The sequence below is a fragment of the Myotis lucifugus genome, unplaced genomic scaffold (genome assembly GCF_000147115.1).
Source record: "Myotis lucifugus unplaced genomic scaffold, Myoluc2.0 scaffold_196, whole genome shotgun sequence".
In the NCBI taxonomy this organism is placed as follows: domain Eukaryota; kingdom Metazoa; phylum Chordata; class Mammalia; order Chiroptera; family Vespertilionidae; genus Myotis; species Myotis lucifugus.
Window position 1 is genome coordinate 1,537,568 of NW_005871244.1, and position 17,755 is coordinate 1,555,322.

The 17,755-nt window shown below is 40.2% G+C and overlaps 2 protein-coding genes across 2 annotated transcripts in view; one reads left to right on the top strand and one right to left on the bottom strand.

Annotated features, from left to right (window-relative positions):
* Nucleotides 1-215: 215 nt before the first annotated feature.
* AKAP4 (A-kinase anchoring protein 4) lies at nucleotides 216-7,836 on the bottom strand. Its single transcript, XM_006097208.1, has 5 exons — nucleotides 7,741-7,836; nucleotides 6,653-6,703; nucleotides 5,997-6,098; nucleotides 907-3,045; nucleotides 216-371 (listed from the first exon to the last, which is right to left on the bottom strand). Exons 1-5 carry the CDS (start codon nucleotides 7,834-7,836, stop codon nucleotides 216-218), a joined length of 2,544 nt encoding a protein of 847 aa, XP_006097270.1.
* Nucleotides 7,837-12,064: 4,228 nt separating this feature from the next.
* The window catches only part of CCNB3 (cyclin B3), a 73,477-nt gene continuing 67,786 nt past the window's right edge, over nucleotides 12,065-17,755 (top strand). The window contains exons 1-2 of the mRNA XM_023760932.1: nucleotides 12,065-12,122; nucleotides 17,262-17,387. Of these exons, the coding sequence (XP_023616700.1) occupies nucleotides 17,298-17,387 (90 nt within the window). The 5' untranslated portion in view covers nucleotides 12,065-12,122; nucleotides 17,262-17,297. The remainder of the gene's footprint in view (nucleotides 12,123-17,261; nucleotides 17,388-17,755) is intronic.

Genomic DNA, 17,755 nt, shown 5'->3' on the forward strand with positions numbered 1-17,755 from the left:
TCAAGAAAATGATCACATATTTTTTTAAATTTTTTATTGATGCTGTCACCTAGCTTATTGAACACCTTATACAGTCCAACTGCTCAGATGTATTGGGAAATACAATCATGAAGTATGTTGTTCAACGGCCTAATGGACGGGGTTCCCAGCTGGCATGGAATGCTGCTGGGCAGAGAGAGGGGAGTAACTAGAGCGATGTTGAAGGCATCGTTAGCTCACAGGTTAGTGAGCAGCCAGTCCAGCAGTTGTTTTCTAGCCATGTTGCCCACAGCTTCATCCAGTTGTCGTTCCTTGGCAAACTTCATGACTTCTTGAAGGAGATCTCCTACACTGTAGCCTTTCTCTGCTGCCTTAGCTGAAACTTCAGGAAGCTGTGGAATGAGCAGAGATAGCATGAGTCATGTGATATTTTTGGAGAAGAGACCCAGATGGATAAAGTGAACTAACCCCTTTACCCACCTTTCCACCCATAATTCTAAGATTAGAATAAAAGCTGCCACAGATCCAGGACTGGCTTTTCTCTCTTTTTTCCTTGACCCGCCTCTAATGGCATACATCAAAATGAAAAAAAAATACTTTTTCTCTCTGCAGTATTTTGAGGGCCTTCAAATTCAAAACATAAGACAAAATTGGTCCTCAATATTTTACCAAATACTTTGTTTAAAGGATCGATAAAACAAAGCTAATCTTACTCTTCTCTTGGTTGAAATGTGCAGACCCTGAGGTGCCAGGGCCTCACTTAATGGTTCACACTTTTGTGTCTTTATGAAGTGAAAGTAATTCATAAGGCAAATGGTAAAGAGCAGACTTGAAAAAAATTGGACTGCTCTTGAACTCGAAGTACAATGTTGCCTCCATGCCCCTCCCCATTCCAACCATTTCTTCTTGTGCTTTGTCATTGCTTACCTTATCCAGTTGTCCATCATCATCTCCCATGAAATAGAGCATAGGCACATTAAATTGGGAGGCTGCAATCCACTGCAGGACAGCTTGGAGCTGCTTCTGCAAGCTACTTGTTGAGCACTGATTATTGACGATGACTTCTGGCCCAGGAAATTCTTCAAAGTTCTGTGGCATTGCACCATCATGACTACATCTGGGGCCACCAGCCTGGTAATGAGAGTTGTTTGCCATGGATCCTTGTTCTTCCAACTCAGCAAGGGCTTCCCCGTTGTTGCTATACTTAGCCATGATAAGGCACAGCTTCATCACAGATTCTACCAGTTGATCAATGAATTGCCGGTTCATTTGCTTCATGCCAGTGAAGTCAAGTTCTGGATTTTCCTGGCATTGTTCTTCCCCTCTCTTGGACATGGAAGTTGCTTTGTTTGCCCTGAGCTCAGTAGATTTGTTCTCACTTTCAGATAGGTCATCACAGTTGAAGTTGTTCTCACTGAGTAGTTTCTGAATTAGTGTTAGAACAATGTTTGACACATCCAACTTCTGGCAGTCTGCCTGTTGAGCCTCCTTGAGACAGTTAGATGGCCCAGGAGCTCCACGTGACTCTAGATGTTTCATTGAAAGAGCCTTGGTACTTTGGCCACTTGAACTTTTTTCGTATTGGGCACTCTGAGTCATATAGCTCGTTGTTGAAGGACAGTCATCTTCAACTGAATCTTTGCCCTTGGCCTGCTGGGTTAGGTGGTACTGAATCAGCTTAAGGGCAGAAACAATCAAGTCCTTTGCCAGTGAATCTGTGGAAGAGCTGATCTTTTCTCTTTTTTCTTCCCTACTGGTGCATGCTTTGCTAATCATCTTGCCTTGGTTTCCTTGTTTTTGGTTCCACATGTTCAGGCTCTCCTTGAGGATGTGTTCACCAACTCTTTCAGCACTGCTCAATGACTTGCATTGATCTGATTTTATTTTGCCTTTGTCCTTCCCCTTCATCTCAGCTTTCATGGTGGAGAACTCAAGACTTTGGTTCTTATTTTGGTTCTTGCTTTTGAGATCATGGGACCCAGCTTTCAAAGATGCATACAATAGACTCTGTGATTTACTGTCCTTCTTTTCTCCAAGCAGAGCACTAACCAGGCGCTTCAGCATGGCCTCCATGATATCTGTAGCATTTTGTCTTCCATGGTTGAACAGATTCCTCTTGACAGCTGAGACAAAGTCAGAATCAGTCATCAGGACTCCAGTGATATTATGCAGGTTCTTCAAGCAGGAGTCAATCAAATCGGACACAATGTCTTTGGTGTGTTTTAACAATACCTTCTTCAGGACAACACAGGCAGGAATTGGCTTACCAGAGGTATGCACTTTCAAGGTCTTCATAACAGAAAGCATCATGTCAGATGCCACTTGATTTGCATAAACCATGAGCCCTTTACTGATGGAATCTGCAAATTCTTTGCTGTCTTTTTGGCATATCTGTTTGTCTCCCCCCTTGTTCTTGTTGGATAATTCACTATATAGAAACGTTTTCCGACCACCTTCCCTGCACTCTTCTCCTCCAGTGCCCCGCATTTCTGCAGAGGTAATTTCCACAGCATCATGGACCATTTCAGAAGCGATCTTGCTCACAGCACTTCGGGGGCTGTTTTTCCCTTTGTCCCCAGAGGGTGGATAGATTGAATGATGAAAGCATTTGTTTCCATTTTCCAACTTCTCTTTGATTTCTTTATGGGCCATTTGGACTACCAGATTAGATAGTCGGTTGACATAGAAGGAAAGGTCATCCATTGAACATTCTCCCTCAGGAGACATTACTGCCCTCTGAGTGCTAGGAGATTTTGCTGGTGGGGTGGAAGGACTCTGGTTATTGTTGGTATTTTTGGCTGCAGTCATTTCTACACGTAGGCTTTGAGGTCTGTTGGTCGTATAATCAACGTTCACTTGATCGGCATAAACGCTGTAGCAGTTTTCATGGGGGTATCTGTGATGTTCGTTCTCTGTGTCTCCTATTTTATGTTTACAGTTAGAAGCTGAGGGGCTTAGTGCATGTTGGAAACCCAAGGCATACTTCTGGAGATCATTGAGGAGCCAATTTAGAACACTTATAGGATCAGAGGGAGCTTGTTTGAAAAGGCATATAGATCCCTCCGTCTAAAAAAAGAAAAACACCTAAGAATTTGGGAGGGTACTTCCCACCCCTTTATTTTATTTTGAATATAGATCTTTCTAAACTACACATATTAGGAATTTGGCTTTTAGAATTTCCATGGAAACAAAATATACAATTATATCCATTAACACACATCCAAGCACAAGTGCTATCAACAAAAGCTCAGAGTGTATACATTTGTACACTTAACTATATGCAAGTGCTATCAATGTTTGTCAATTTCACCTGAGCATGTTGTGCTTATTTCAATATGTGTAAAAAATATGTCTATGTGTGTGTATGAATAACAATATAGCAATTTATGTGTGAACATCTAAGAAGATGTGAGAATGTATCAATATATGTTGCAGTGTGTGGAAATGTATCAGTGTGTGTGTGTGTTCATGTGTGCATTTTAGTGCACTATCTGATTGACTATATGTAAGCATGTGTAATAATGTGTTGATATCAATGTCTGCTGTTAGGGGCCAACATGTGTGTATTAGTGTGCGTATATTGTAAATGTAAAAATATGTGGGTATTTCAGTGTGTCTGAATATGTAAATGAGCAAGTGTCAATTTGAGTTATCTGCATATATTTTATGATATAAATTCAATGGCATGTATAATGAAGCTATAAATTTGTTTTATGTTAAAGCATAAATTCACATATTAACATATATACTCATGAATATATTAATGTGTACATTAATAAATGCATGTGTTAAAATATGCATGTGTTAATAGGTGATTGTATAATGACTATATATGTCAATAAATTAGGTATAGTTTGTTATATTTATATGCTATGCCAATGATTGAGAATGTGTGTCAGTGTTACACACATCCTGAATATTGGAGTATGTGTGTAAATACGTGATTAGGGATGTTATTGTTTTGTGTCAATGTGTGTATCAATGCATACAAATGTGTGTTAGTGAATATGTGTCACTTTAGGTTGGTATGTGTTTTTATCAACATGAGGCATATTTATAGGTGGGGCAAAAGTAGGTTTATAGTTGTTCATATGAAAAATAATACAATAATTAATAAATGATAATTCAAGAATAAACTGTTTTGTGTATTTACTACTGAAAACCTACTATTTCCCCACCCTGTGTAAGAGTTTATACTTATACCTGAGTCTGTATGGTCACTGTGTTTTGATCAAGGCTGTGTGTGTTAACATTGTGTGCATGGATGTTAATATGGATGTTTATATGTTTGCTGGAACAATGCTTGTATGTGTTTATCGGTATCATATGTGTGTCATTGTTTATACAAATTATTTTTTGTTGATGTATATAAGTGTATACACACACACACATATATACATACATATATATATATGCAGGGATCGAGCCTGCAACCAAGGCATTTGCCCTTCACCAAAATCGAACCCAGGTCCCTTCAGTCTGTGAGCTGGCGTTCTAATGGCTAAACTGAACCAGCAAGGGCAGTGATGGCAAACCTATGACATGCGTGTCAGAGGTGACACCCGAACTCATTTTTTTGATTGATTTTTCTTTGTTAAATGGCATTTAAATATATAAAATAAATATCAAATATAAGTCTTTGTGTTACTATGGTTGCAAATATCAAAAAATTTCTATATGTGACGCGGCACCAGAGTTAAGTTAGGGTTTTTCAAAATGCTGACACGCCGAGCTCAAAAGGTTCGCCATCACTGAGCTAGGGCTATAAATGTATATATTGATGTGTGTTGCTTTGTGCCACTTTGTGTAAATTTATGTGTACATGTATTGTATACATCATCTACTCAATGCTAAGTACCATTGCTCTCTTTGCCCCTTCCATTGCTTCAGCTCCTCTCTTTTCACTGAATTCCTAGAAACGTAAGGTCATGATAAGTTCGACATTTTGAAAATAGGCGTAGGTTACAATCAAGGAGATCTGCATTGTGAGCTGCACTTTTAAAAATAAACATTAGGTATAATTTATCCCTTTCTTAAGACTCCAAAATAGAGCCTCCCCAACTGAACCCAACACCCTTTGAAGAATATTTTGTAATTTTTTTTTCTTCCTTAAGGACCACTCTTACCACTCCAAATGTGTCAGAAATGTTGTTTCTGGTTATAACATGAGCATAGGGACACAGAACAGGAAATATTTGACTCCTTTGAGCTAAAACCAAATATCTTGTTTCAGTATCAACCACTCTGGGCTTGTAGGACTGTGAAGGTGACTTGTCATGAGCTCTAATGTCCACCCCAAACCAGGAGCCTAACAGACATAATTTAGGGTAGTTACATAAAAAACAAAGAGATTCTGTATGTGACAGTGGTGTGCAAGTCTAAATGCTTCTAACTTTATGATACCTAACAGCCTGGGTAATCTCTTAGACAACAGGGTTGGGTACCAGGCAACTTCAGTTCTTGGTTGTCATGGAGTCCCTCTGCTCCATATATCCTTGGGTATCCTTGGTAACCAGACAACTACAGTTTTGGTTGTCATGGAGTCTCTCTGTTTCATATATGCTTGGGTATCCTTGGTAACCAGACAACTACAGTTTTGGTTGTCATGGGGTCTCTCTGTTCCATATATCCTTGTTTTGTGTGTGTGTGTGTGTTTAACGCTGGGCAATGTGGGGCACACAAGGATCTTTCTTATAAACCCATATCTTTGTTAGGATAAGGATAGCAAGGTGATCTTTCTTATAAACCCATATCTTTCTTAGGATAAGGATAGCAATATTCTGTTTGGAGTAGATGTCTGAAATCAGAAAAGGGCATTCTGAGCCTCTGTGATTAGTGCCATTTTTAGATACCTGGGCATTGAACTTACCGTGACTCTGAACTTAGGCCTGTGTTCTCTAGAATGTCATAGTAGTCAAATTTATGGGCCTGTTTGACAATATTTCTCTTACCAGAGTCTTCAGACTCAGCACTGGGCTCTGGGAATTAGAAAGGGCAGACTCAGAGGCTAAGCATACCTTGGACTGCTCTTTTTTCTCAATATCCTTGATCACAATAATTTCTTTATCTTCCAGATGCTCCAGGGTTAAGTCACCTCCTGAACTGGAACCACCAGCATCCTATAGAATTAAGGGATGAGATCTTATGAATAGTTGCTTTTTGAAACTTAAGAATAGTTGCTTTTCGAAACTTCTCCAGGCTGCCCTCTCTGCCTGTGGCCACTTTAAAACATGAATGACATATCTTTTTAACTTTCGAAGGAGAAGTAGACTTGTAGTGCTAACTAGTCTTTGAAGAATGAGATACTTTTCTCTCCACAAATTACTACCCTTCCCCAGAGGAATTCACAAAGCAACCAATCTCAGGAACCATATTTCATTAATTACCGACCTTTTGGACATTTTTTCACTGTTCTGACATGCTATCTTCCATGCTTTAGTTCTTCCATCCCTACCAGTAATGTAAGTGCTTTCTAAAATGAGATTTGGTATCAAAAGTGACAGTAAATTCTCAACCAGAGATCCTGGGCTCACAAGAATGATGGCTTCTCACCTGAATCGCCTCCACCTTTTCACCCACAGCCACAGCCTTTCCCTTTTATTATGTCATCACTGACAATCCTTTCAGCAGTTTCCTACCCATTCCAACTTTGAGGGGAGCAGAGAATACCTACCTTGGAACCTTTATCTTCCACATTCAGGGTGGCCACATCAACAAAACATATCTGCATCAAATTAAGAGGATTCATTTAGAAAAATCCTAGAGAAAAGACTGTAGTTTCTCTTTGAGATGATAAAGCACCTACCGTATAGGGTTCTTGTGAGGATTGATTGAGATAGTGCATGTAAAGAAAGCTTTCAGCAGAGTACTTGTACATAGTAAATATTCAGTAAGTGTTATTAGGCAGACAGAATCTTATCATTGCTATATTTCCTAGATGAGAAAACTTACCTATAAGAGAGGCCCCAAATACCCACCCACATTTATTAAGAAAAGTAAGAAGAAAGGTGGTTTGCCCAACTGACACAAACTCAAAGGTGGAACTTATATTAGATCTCAATTCTCCTAGCTCCCAGTTTAGAGCACTTTCAACTACACTAGTGTTTCCCAAACGCGATATTTTTACTACTGAGGCTATAGAAAAGTTTAGGTGGTACATGGTTAAACATTTCTGTGTTTAATAAGTATATTTTTTATTGTTTAGTAGGAAAAGTACATACTAGAACATCAAACCTGTGATATTATGGATACGATTGTTTAAGGTGATGGTAATTTTTAAATGTAAGTCAATTTTAAAAACATTGTAAAACACATATTAAATAAATAACAGTATGAGTGGTGCTTGAGCATGATAAAGAAAAGTGAAATACTACACAAATAACTCAAAGTTTGGGAAATAGCATGAAGTATTTTGCCCTCCTGAGGGAGTCCCACTTAGTACAACTCATGTTAGCTAGGTAATATTATGACTTCAGAGGTTAGGTAATAGAGGCTTGTAACTAGGCAACCACCACCACTCCTCCCTCCCCTGAGGCTCCCTCTAGCCCTCCCTCCCTAGCTCCTTTGCCACTCTTCATTTTGCCCTTCCCTTGATTTGTCCCTCCGAAATGTATAAGCATACTGGTCCCCCACAGACTTTATTGAACTTGCTTGCTTGTAAACGACACTGTCACCCTTCATTAATCTATCCTGGGTTCCAGTATATCTGTATCCATATGCCAATACTTCCCACACTTTGGTAGGAGTAATTTTGTATCTTACCACTTTGCGTTCCTGTTCTCTCCGTTCTGTTGGGCTATAGAGATCGACCTTGCACACACCCCTGGAGCTGTGTAGCCAGTCAATAGGATCAGACATCTGGAAAGACAAAGAAAAGTAATCTGAAAGGTTTATATATGGTTTTTAGGAACTGGCTCAGTTTAGATAAGAGGACCCTGAAACCCACCTGTGTTTCATATTGGTTTAGGCTAGAAACTGGCGGGGTGAGCAGTAGGGGAAAGGACACTCTGAAATCATCAGGATCATTTTAGCATAATTCATAGTTTCTCTCTCCCCTATACCTAGGATCTCTCTCTCTCTCTCTCTCTCTCTCTCTCTCTCTCTCTCTCCCTCCTTCCCTCCCTCCCTCCTCTTTCTCATGCCCAGCTTCTCCCTCTCTTATACCCACCCTTCTTTTGCTGTCTCTCATACCCAACTTCTTCCTCTCTCTCTCTCATACCCATCTTTTCTCTCTGATACTCAGCTTCTCCCCCTCTCTCTCTCATACCCAGCTCCTCCCTCTCATACTCAGCTTCTCTCTCTCACTCTCCCTTTCTCTCTCTCTCCTATACCCAGCTATCATTTCACATAATAACACTACATCCATACCCTTTACCTGCCTCCACCCCTGCATCACATGAAAATCTTTTAGGACTCTCGCAAAGATTTAGAAAAAGGCTTCACACACCCTCAAAAGGGGTAGTTTCTTTTTCCCAGAGCTAGAGATCACTAGCCTAGAAAAAGAGGAAGGCATAGAGGTCCCTCATGTACAGATTCTAAAGAACTGTTAAAAAAAAGAAATTTATAAACTCATTACCTTGATAATGAAGTTGTTTTCTTCTTTTTGCTGAAAACGTGCCACCGAGAAGGGAGATACGCCCCTTTAGATGGATCTGGGCAGTGCCAAGTTCTTGGGCACCCACAGCTGGCTGCCACCCCCACCAGCAGTTGGACAAGACTGATGGGCCAAGGCTTTTTTCTGCTGCTTATGACCCTGAGGTATGACATCATACTTTGTTAGGTCACAATGCCTGAAACTATAGCAACCGTAGTAAAGGTGTAGCAGGCTGGCAAACTTAATACCCCTTCAAATCAAAACTACCTCAGGCTGTCTGCTGTAAGACAACCTTTTTCTATTCTTTCTAGAAGGGTACATATAATTCTTTCACATTTTGTCCAGCTCACAACACCTTGAAAGCTCCTTTCTCTTTCCTCTTCTTGCTAGACTTCCAGAACAACCTAATCCTATCAGTTACCAGTTTGGTCTGTATTTTTCACATACAGAATTATCACCAGCCTGTATGAACAAAACAGTATTCGTTTTCACATCTTAACTTATTTTTCTATGCTAGTGTTTGTTTAAGTCTCATTATGTAGGGAGTGGGTGAAATTCTTTGTGCTGAAAGTTGAAATTTTTATAGGCCAAGATTGAGGCCTAGTTGAGAAGAGGTTTCAGAGGAGCTTGACAATATCAAATCATCATGTTGTAGATCTTAAATACATATAATGTTTATTAAAACATTAATTTTGGTTGAGGAGGGAGTCTATGTCAATGGTGATGAGCTAAAATCCACAATATAGGACTTGTTTTTCTTTTATCATCCCTTTTGGCAAGGGGAACTTTTGATATTTAAGTTGGAGCTCCTGTGTCTGGCTCATGTCTATGGAATAATAAGTAAAGAAAGAAAATGTTTATTTATTCTCTATGTACAAGAATATATATTCCTAAGATTAAAAACAAACAAACAAATAAGCAAACAAACAAAAAACACCTCTCTATGTCTCCCAGCCTAGAAGGAAAAAACTGTCATCTGGGCCTGGAAAATATCATACCAAATCCTCTAAATGACATACCAAATCCTCTAAATGACATAGAACTATTATGGATGATTAGAGCCCTGACCCATGGCACCCCAATACTGTCATCCTGGAGGCTAACCAGGAGCAAATAAGAGCAGCATTTGGGTGGGAAACCAATAATGAAAAAGTAAGGAGGCTCAGTCATAGGTTACAGTATATTCACTGCCTCTTCTTTTCTCTTAAGCTGCTGAGGCTCTCAGAGTGTCCTGTACTGATGTTCAAAGTGTCAGAAGAAGGAATATGCTACATTAGTATGTCAATATATGCCAAGTAGTGTACACTTAGGTTAGCTTTTAAGAGCCAAATATAGAGATGTTAAACAGAAGCTTTGTCATTTTCCCCTAACCATTATCATCCATTTTCTAACCTTATTTATTCTCAAACATCTTCTCTTTCATACAAACTTGTGAGTAATCATACAAATTACATTTTAAATATGCTTTCAGCTTGCATTTGGTTTGAAAGAGCTATTAAGGTAATAAAAAATGGAACCTGTGTTTGTAATTATTATGAATAATGGCAAAATGAAATTTAAGTGAACTGAACTATCAGCCTTCATGAAATTACTGTCTGCCTGTTAGTTCCACTAAGTACCTTTCAGCCTCAGATTTAGCCTACCTAATTTAGTTTATGTGATGACACAGACTATTTGGAAAATGGGAAGTGATGTCAATGATTATCAGACATTATTTATTATGGACCAGTACAAATGGGAACCCCACCTCTTTTTCTCCTGAATTGTTTCCAAGCCATTAGACTGCCCAATGTCCTTTAGAGCAGCTCCTCACAACCACAGTAAATTGAAAAATTAGATAGCCATTATTTTTAAATTTTATTAAATTTATTGGGTGATATTGGTTATTAAATTACATAAGCTTTGAGTGTACAATTCTACAGCACATCATCTATATATTATATTGTACCACTCAAAGTCAAGTCTCCTTCAATCACCATTTATCCCCCCTTTACCCTCTTCTACTCCCATACTCCCTTTCCCTCTTGTAATCACCATACTGTTTTCTGTGTCTATGAGTTTTTGTTTGTCTTTGTTCATTTGTTGCTTTCAGTATTATATCCTACATATGAGTGAAATCATATGGTTTTTGACTTTTTCCATCTGACTTCTTTTGCTTAGCATGACATTCTCAGGATCCAACCATGTTGTCACAAATGACAGTATTTTGTCTTTTCCTATGGCTGATTAGTATTCCATTGTATATATGTACCATATTTTCTTTATTAAATCATCTATTAGATAGCTATTCTGAACATCTCATCAATGGTACTGCATAATTACTTTCATCAAGTATTTATGTTATGTCTGCATACCCATCTGTCCTTTCCTATAAGTGATTGAAACAGTGGAGGGAGAAAATAAAGCACTTTTAAAAAACTATAAACGTTCTAATTATTTTTATTTAAGAGGCAGCTGTTAAAGGAAAGCAAGCTCTTAGATATGTTGGGGTTTCCTTTCAGGCAGGAATTTAATTAGGCAGCTAAGGTCTGTTCTATTGCCTTGTTGTGGAAATTACTTAGAGCTATTTGGTGTATGTGTGTGTGTGTAGGGGGGGGGGGGCTCATCCCTAATTGTAAAATTTCCCTCCTCTGATTTCCTAGAACATTTGCTTATTGTCTGTATAATTCATTTGACATTTACTAGATCTGGCCTTGTAGATTTAATTAACTTTCCCTATTCCTGGATCACCTACACTGAAGCCTCAGGGCAGGTTCTCTGTTTCTTTCTCATTGTATCCACCATGATACTGGCCATACAGTTGGCGTCAAGAAACAAATGATGGTTTTGAAAGTTCAGGTAGGAGTAATGAAATCCGAAATAATGACAAATATCTTGGTTAGCTATTTGAGTGGGCAGCCTTCCTCATTGAGCAACAATTTTTACACATTAGGCGTGACTCAGGATCACTTGGAGTGCTTAATAAAACATAGTTGGACTTCATCCCAGAGTGTCTAAGTCTACAGGTCTGAAAATTTGCCTGGTGTTGTGTTTTACATGCATTCTCTCATTTAATTCTCAGACAGACTTATGATATGGGTACTATTTTAATCCAGACTTTATTAATTGCTCGCTGGAGACCGGAGAGGGCTTTGATTGATGGTGCAGCCAGTTCCGGCACTAGCCACTTCCATCATCCTGGAGGGGGGGTTCTGTGTGCAGAGATTAGCATGAGTTTTCTTTATTCTAGGGTTATAAGATGTAGAAGAGAAATTTCTTGAGGGAAAAAAAGTATAAAGGGTACCTAGTATAATCTTTTGGCCCCATCTAGCGGTTTCAAGTCTGACTAAAAAGGGTCAATCCGTTATCTCCCCCTTCTGGCGAGAATGGTACAGTCGGCGCGCCTCCTCTGTGTGCGCATGCTTGCTGGAGGCTGTTAGTGTGAGGCGGTTGGTAGCCGTTGGTCCGAAGCAGTTGGTCAGAGGCGGTTGGTCTGAGGCGGTTGGTCAGAGGCGGTTGGTCTGAGGCGGTTGGTCTGAGGCGGTTGGTCCGAGGTGGTAATTCTGAGGCGGTAATTCTAAAGCCGTTAGTTCCCTCTCCCTCTGCCCCTCATCTATTTTGATTTTGTTTCTGACAGGCGGGAAGTTCCTTTCCCATGCGTAGTTTTGGTTCCAATCCCATTTATAGCTTGTTAAAGGTTCTTTTGCCGTACACATATCAATATATTTTACGTCAGCGCTGGAGATATGGCTGAGGAAAATAAGCCGTTAATCGGAATATTTTTTCCTGTCAGACGAACTTGCTTGAACATCTGACAGAAAAGTACTTAAATATAGTATTAATTGGTGATAGTTTTTCTCCTTCCCTCCAGACAGTTTCTTTATTTGTGAATAAATGTTTTAAACAAAGACTACGGAGGAGAGAAAGAGGGATCTGGAAGCATGAACGTCTTCAGGTTCCCTTATAGCACTTATAGGCATCCTCCCCCTCTACACACACATTTAAGGGTCCCCCTAGTTTTAGGAACATTAAAATGGGATGAAGACTGGCCTAGTCTTCAGCCTTGTCAGGTAGTTGCCCTGCGCGGGGATGTCAGTCAGGCTTAGTTAGCCCTTCTGTGCCTGTTGCTCTCAAAGTTAGATGGTAAATGGGGGTAATGAGTTCATGTGGCCACTAGGAGGTCGCAGCTGCTTGGAAAACGTTTCCATACAGTACAAGATCACCCCATACAAAAATCCATTTTGCCAAGCATTCCTCAAAAGGGAATTTGGTGATTCTCCCCGCCCCCCATATAATCACCCTCCATCCTAAAAATTGCATTGTTAAGTCTGTTATATTTATTGACTTAATACTTAGTATTATATTTATTTATAATGCAGATAATATATATGTAATATTAATGTAATATTTCCTTAATTGTCCCATCATAAAGGTGTGTTAGGTTCAAAGGAAGAAGTATTTGTCTAACTCTATAGACCCTAACAAGTGGCGTATGTACCTAATATACTCACTAATCACTATTGGTGATGCTGGGGTGAGTATGACAACAGTGACTGGGTTGGGAATAATGGCGTGCTAAACAACATGTGTCCTCTGAAATCTTTAGCAGTTGTATTTTCACCTTGTTTTGGCACTTATCGCGCTGAATTAATGTTAGTTACTTCTATTAATAGCTCTCTGCACTTTGGGGACTTACCCATAAAATAGGGGCAATAATTTCTACCCTGCTTCCCATTACAAGGCCACTTGTGAAGCCAGCAGGAGTTAATGTTTGATTCTACAAAGAGTTCTTAACTGGTCTGAACCTAAGTTGTACAGTTGCTCTCCCCTTCCTCCAGCAGGGTTATTTAAATGAAATGTCTCTTTAAAGAGACCCAGTACTTCACTTGTCAAATCAGCCTATTCCAACCAATTGTATGGGAAACCAAGCCCCAATGTAGTCAATTTGACAAGGAGTTCAATCAACTACTCTCCCAGCCCACCCCTCCTTGCTGGGCCGAGCCTACGTCACAACTCTGCACGCAGATTGGTCCTTGTTGGCCAATCACCACTGCAGTTTCTCTAGGACTGTAATTTTAAAAATTCACTGCTACCAGATGGATTGGAGGGAACTCAGGCCAGGCTGAGACCCACACCCGGTCGCTACGACTTGGTGCTCCATTCATTTATCGGGGCTGCTCCTGGTCTAGAAGTGTGTCTATGGTCTTTCCTGTTATGCCCCCAATTTCAATGTGAGGTAGGAGCCTTTGGTTTTGTACTGCCTGCACTAATGTCCGGTATTGGCCATGGAGTGCCTCTTGTTACGTGCTGTCTTCTCTTGCCAGTCAGCCATTGCGAAGTGAGCCCCATATGAGGTTGGGCAGGGAGTGTGTATTAGAGGGTGAAATGACAAAGTAAATGAGACTAGGTCCCATTATTTAGATGGAGCGTCCAGTACACATGCCTGAATCAGAGTACATATACAAAATGTCTTTTTACAAGTGAAAGTATGCAGGATCAATTTCAGCCACAAGACAACGCATTTAAGTCAGAGAATGCTATTTGAGGGATGTGTTTTGAACTACAGGTTAATGGAAACGTGTCCTTTCCCCCTTGTTAAACTTCTCACATCTCCATTCTTCTATCTCTGCTTCCAACCCTTCAACTCTGGCTTGCCCATTGCTCTCTGCTATGTTATTAGAGTCCTAGAAGGCCAGATGTCGAAGGTGCCTTAGAATCGTGCTTCTTAAACTTTGAAGTGCATACAAATCACCTGGGGATATTGTTAACTTACCTGTGCCTATTTGGTAAGGCCTACCTTGGGGCCTAAGATTTTAAATATCTAAAAGCTCCCACGTGTTGCAAATGATGCTGGTCCATTTACCACTGTTTGAATAACATGGAGGCTTTGGTCCCATTGCCTCATTTTATTAGCTGGAGAAATGAAGTCTACAGAGGGAAAAGGGACTTGCCTAGTGTCACCTAGCCAGCTACCTGCAGTGTTAGAACTAGATCCTAAGATACTTTCCCACCCAGTGCTGCTTTCATTGACAGACACCATACCCCTTACTCTCCCCAATGTCTTGCTGTCTGCAACCTGCCTTTATATATAAAACAAAGTTGCTACTGTTTCCTGTAGACCAGTGGTTCTCAACCTTCCTAATGCCGCAACCCTTTAATACAGTTCCTCATGTTGTGGTAACCCCTAACCATAAAATTATTTTCGTTGCTACTTCATAACTGTAATTTTGCTACTGTTATGAATCATAATGTAATTATATATGTGTTTTCCGATGGTCTTAGGCAACTCCTGTGAAAGGGTTGTTCAACCCCTACAGGGGTCGCGACCCACAGGTTGAGAACCACTGCTGTAGACTGTCTTGATCTACAATTCTGGAGTCTGAACAATTGGGCTTTTAAAAGAGCCAATTTGCCCTCGTGTGGGTTTCAGCACTGCTCTGGGATTCTCAATGAGGTCTTCAACATGTAGGGGACATGGAGAATCTGGAAACTGGAAAGGATTCTAAGTTTCTTGTCCAAGTAAGGCTCAGCATTTTGTAGGTGGTAGGAGTCTGGAGTGTTTTTGCAGAGTGTCCTTTTATGAAAGCATATTTTTAGTGGTGTCATTCCCCTCTCCCAATAGCAGGAAAACTAGCTACTTAAGTCAGTGTGTGTATCTTCCAAAGCAAGTGATTATTGTTCAGGATAGTGAAGGTGGTGCATGACCATCGTATGAATAACCTTGTTTTCTCTGAGGTTTAATTAAATCTATGACACTCTCAGCTGAAAAATTTTTAGCCTTTTTTTTTTTTTGCTTCAATCTGATATTTTTTCTTTTCCTTTGAAAGGTGAATGTTTCAGAACATGAGTTTTTGGTCATCCATAAAAAAATTGTATGAGGTGTGAATAATAATAGTGGGGTAAGTGGTTTTCATAGAGTGCAGTTAGGGGTAGGTGCACCCAATTTAGCTTTATTGTTGCTTGGCCGAGTTTTGAGGATGAGATGGAAAATAGTTTTCAATTTGGAGGAAGAGGAGAGTAATACCCACCATTTATTCTGAGTGCCTGCCATGCTTAGGCTTTCATGTAAAAATTTACATTTGGCCTTAACCAGTTTGGTTCAGTGGCTAGAGCGTCAGCCTGTGGACTGAAGGGTCCCAAGTTCGATTCTGGTCAAGGGCATGTACCTTGGTTGCGGGCACATCCCCAGTGGGGAGTGTGCAGGAGGCAGCTGATTGATGTTTCTCTCTCACCGATGTTTCTAACTCTCTATCTCTCTCCCTTCCTCTGTGTAAAAAATCAATAAAATATATTTTTTAAAAAATTTACATTTGGCCCTGACCGGTTTGGCTCAGAGGATGGAGCGGCGGCCTGCAGACTCAAGGGTCCCGGGTTCGATTCTGGTCAAGGGCATGTACTTTGGTTGCGGGCACATCCCCAGTGGGGAGTGTGCAGGAGGCAGCTGATCGATGTTTCTCTCTCATTGGTGTTTCTGACTCTCTATCCCTCTCCCTTCCTCTCTGTAAAAAATCAATAAAATATATTTTTTTAAAAATTTACATTTGGCCCTAACCGGTTTGGCTCAGTGGATGGAGCATCGGCCTGCAGACTGAAGGGTCCCAGGTTCGATTCTGGTCAAGGGCATGTACCTTGGTTTCGGGCACATCCCCAGTAGGGAGTGTGCAGGAGGCAGCTGATTGATGTTTCTCTCTCATCGATGTTTCTAACTCTCTATTTCTCTCCCTTCCTCTGTGTAAAAAATCAATAATATATATATATATTTTTAAAAATTTACATTTGGCCCTGACCGGTTTGGCTCAGAGGATGGAGCATCGGCCTGCAGACTCAAGTGTATCCTAACTATTGAGACTCAGAAACTACAAGAACCTTAAGAAATATAGAATGGCCTGGGGGAAAAAGGGGGATGGTAGCAGGCTGGAAGAGGTTCTATGGGAAAAGGAGGGCCTATGTAATACTTTCAACAATAAAGATTTTTAAAAAAGAAATTAGAATGGGGTTCTCTACCGAGATGAGGTGAAGGTAGGATTCTTCTAAGGGTTGTAATAACTGTTAAATTGTTATGTCAAATGATTTTCCAATACGTTACTTTCTTCTGCTATTATCTCATTTTTTTATTTTTAAATGTTCCTATCAGGTGTCTAGAACTGTATCACAGTTTCTTCTGCTTGATTGCAACCTTTGAGTACTCTCTGGCCTATTGTGCATATGTGTGTGTGCAGTGCATTCTTGTGTCTTCTTTGTAACATATTATAATTTCCATGGCCAGGATCCCATGCCTTTTAAAGAACATTATTCTTACCAGCCAGCCTCCATACTATATGACCTGTCACATTTTTTATTGTCTTCAGTGTAAATCACATAAGTTGTTCCCAATGTTCCTAGACTTAAACTTGGGGCTAGGCCATAATTTCAGTGCCCATAGATGACGGCAGGCATTACGCTGGGCTTTTTACATAGAGTATCTAATTTAATTTGAACGGTGTCCTGCAGAGGTAGGTATACTTATACCCATTTTATAGATGGATATCTGGATCCCAGGGAGTTTCAGTCACTACCCAAGGTTAACTGTGGTAGAAACAAGATCTGCCTAACTCAAAGTCTGTTTCCTCCTGTGGATGCTATAGAGAGACGGGGTTTTCTCAAAAGTCTCTGGATAATTCTGTGATGTTTCTGGTGAATAGTATTTTAAAGAGACCCTTTATGATTGCAGCTCTGCCTTGGATAGACACTGCTGAATCTGTAAGAGATGCCACCACCACCGGGAAGCGACAAAAATGAGACTAAGAAATCTCAGTCCAACAAGATTGTGCCCAGTGATCATGGCCAATCTGAAAAGGTTAGAGCAAGCTGTTTCTCCTAATAGTGTCTCAAGTAGCCCCTTCCTGTGTTGGCTTGGTCCCTATGCTCACCCCCAAGTCTTTCAGATTATGTGTGGTTTTATTTGAGAAGGAGGGCAAGGAGTAAGAGCCCCTGTAGTTGCAGAAGATCAGCAAATTAGAATTTGGGGAGAAAATATGAACTTTTCTTTCCCATAAATGCATGGCTGAAATGAAGGCCACCCTCCTCAATCTTCCAAAGCAAACAACATTCACCTCTCGTTAATGATCATATCCATACTCCAACTTTGCCTAAGTTTCTCAAAGCACCTTTCCAGGAGGTTGCTTGGTAAATCCTGGGGAGACTATGAAGATTAGGTCAACAAAT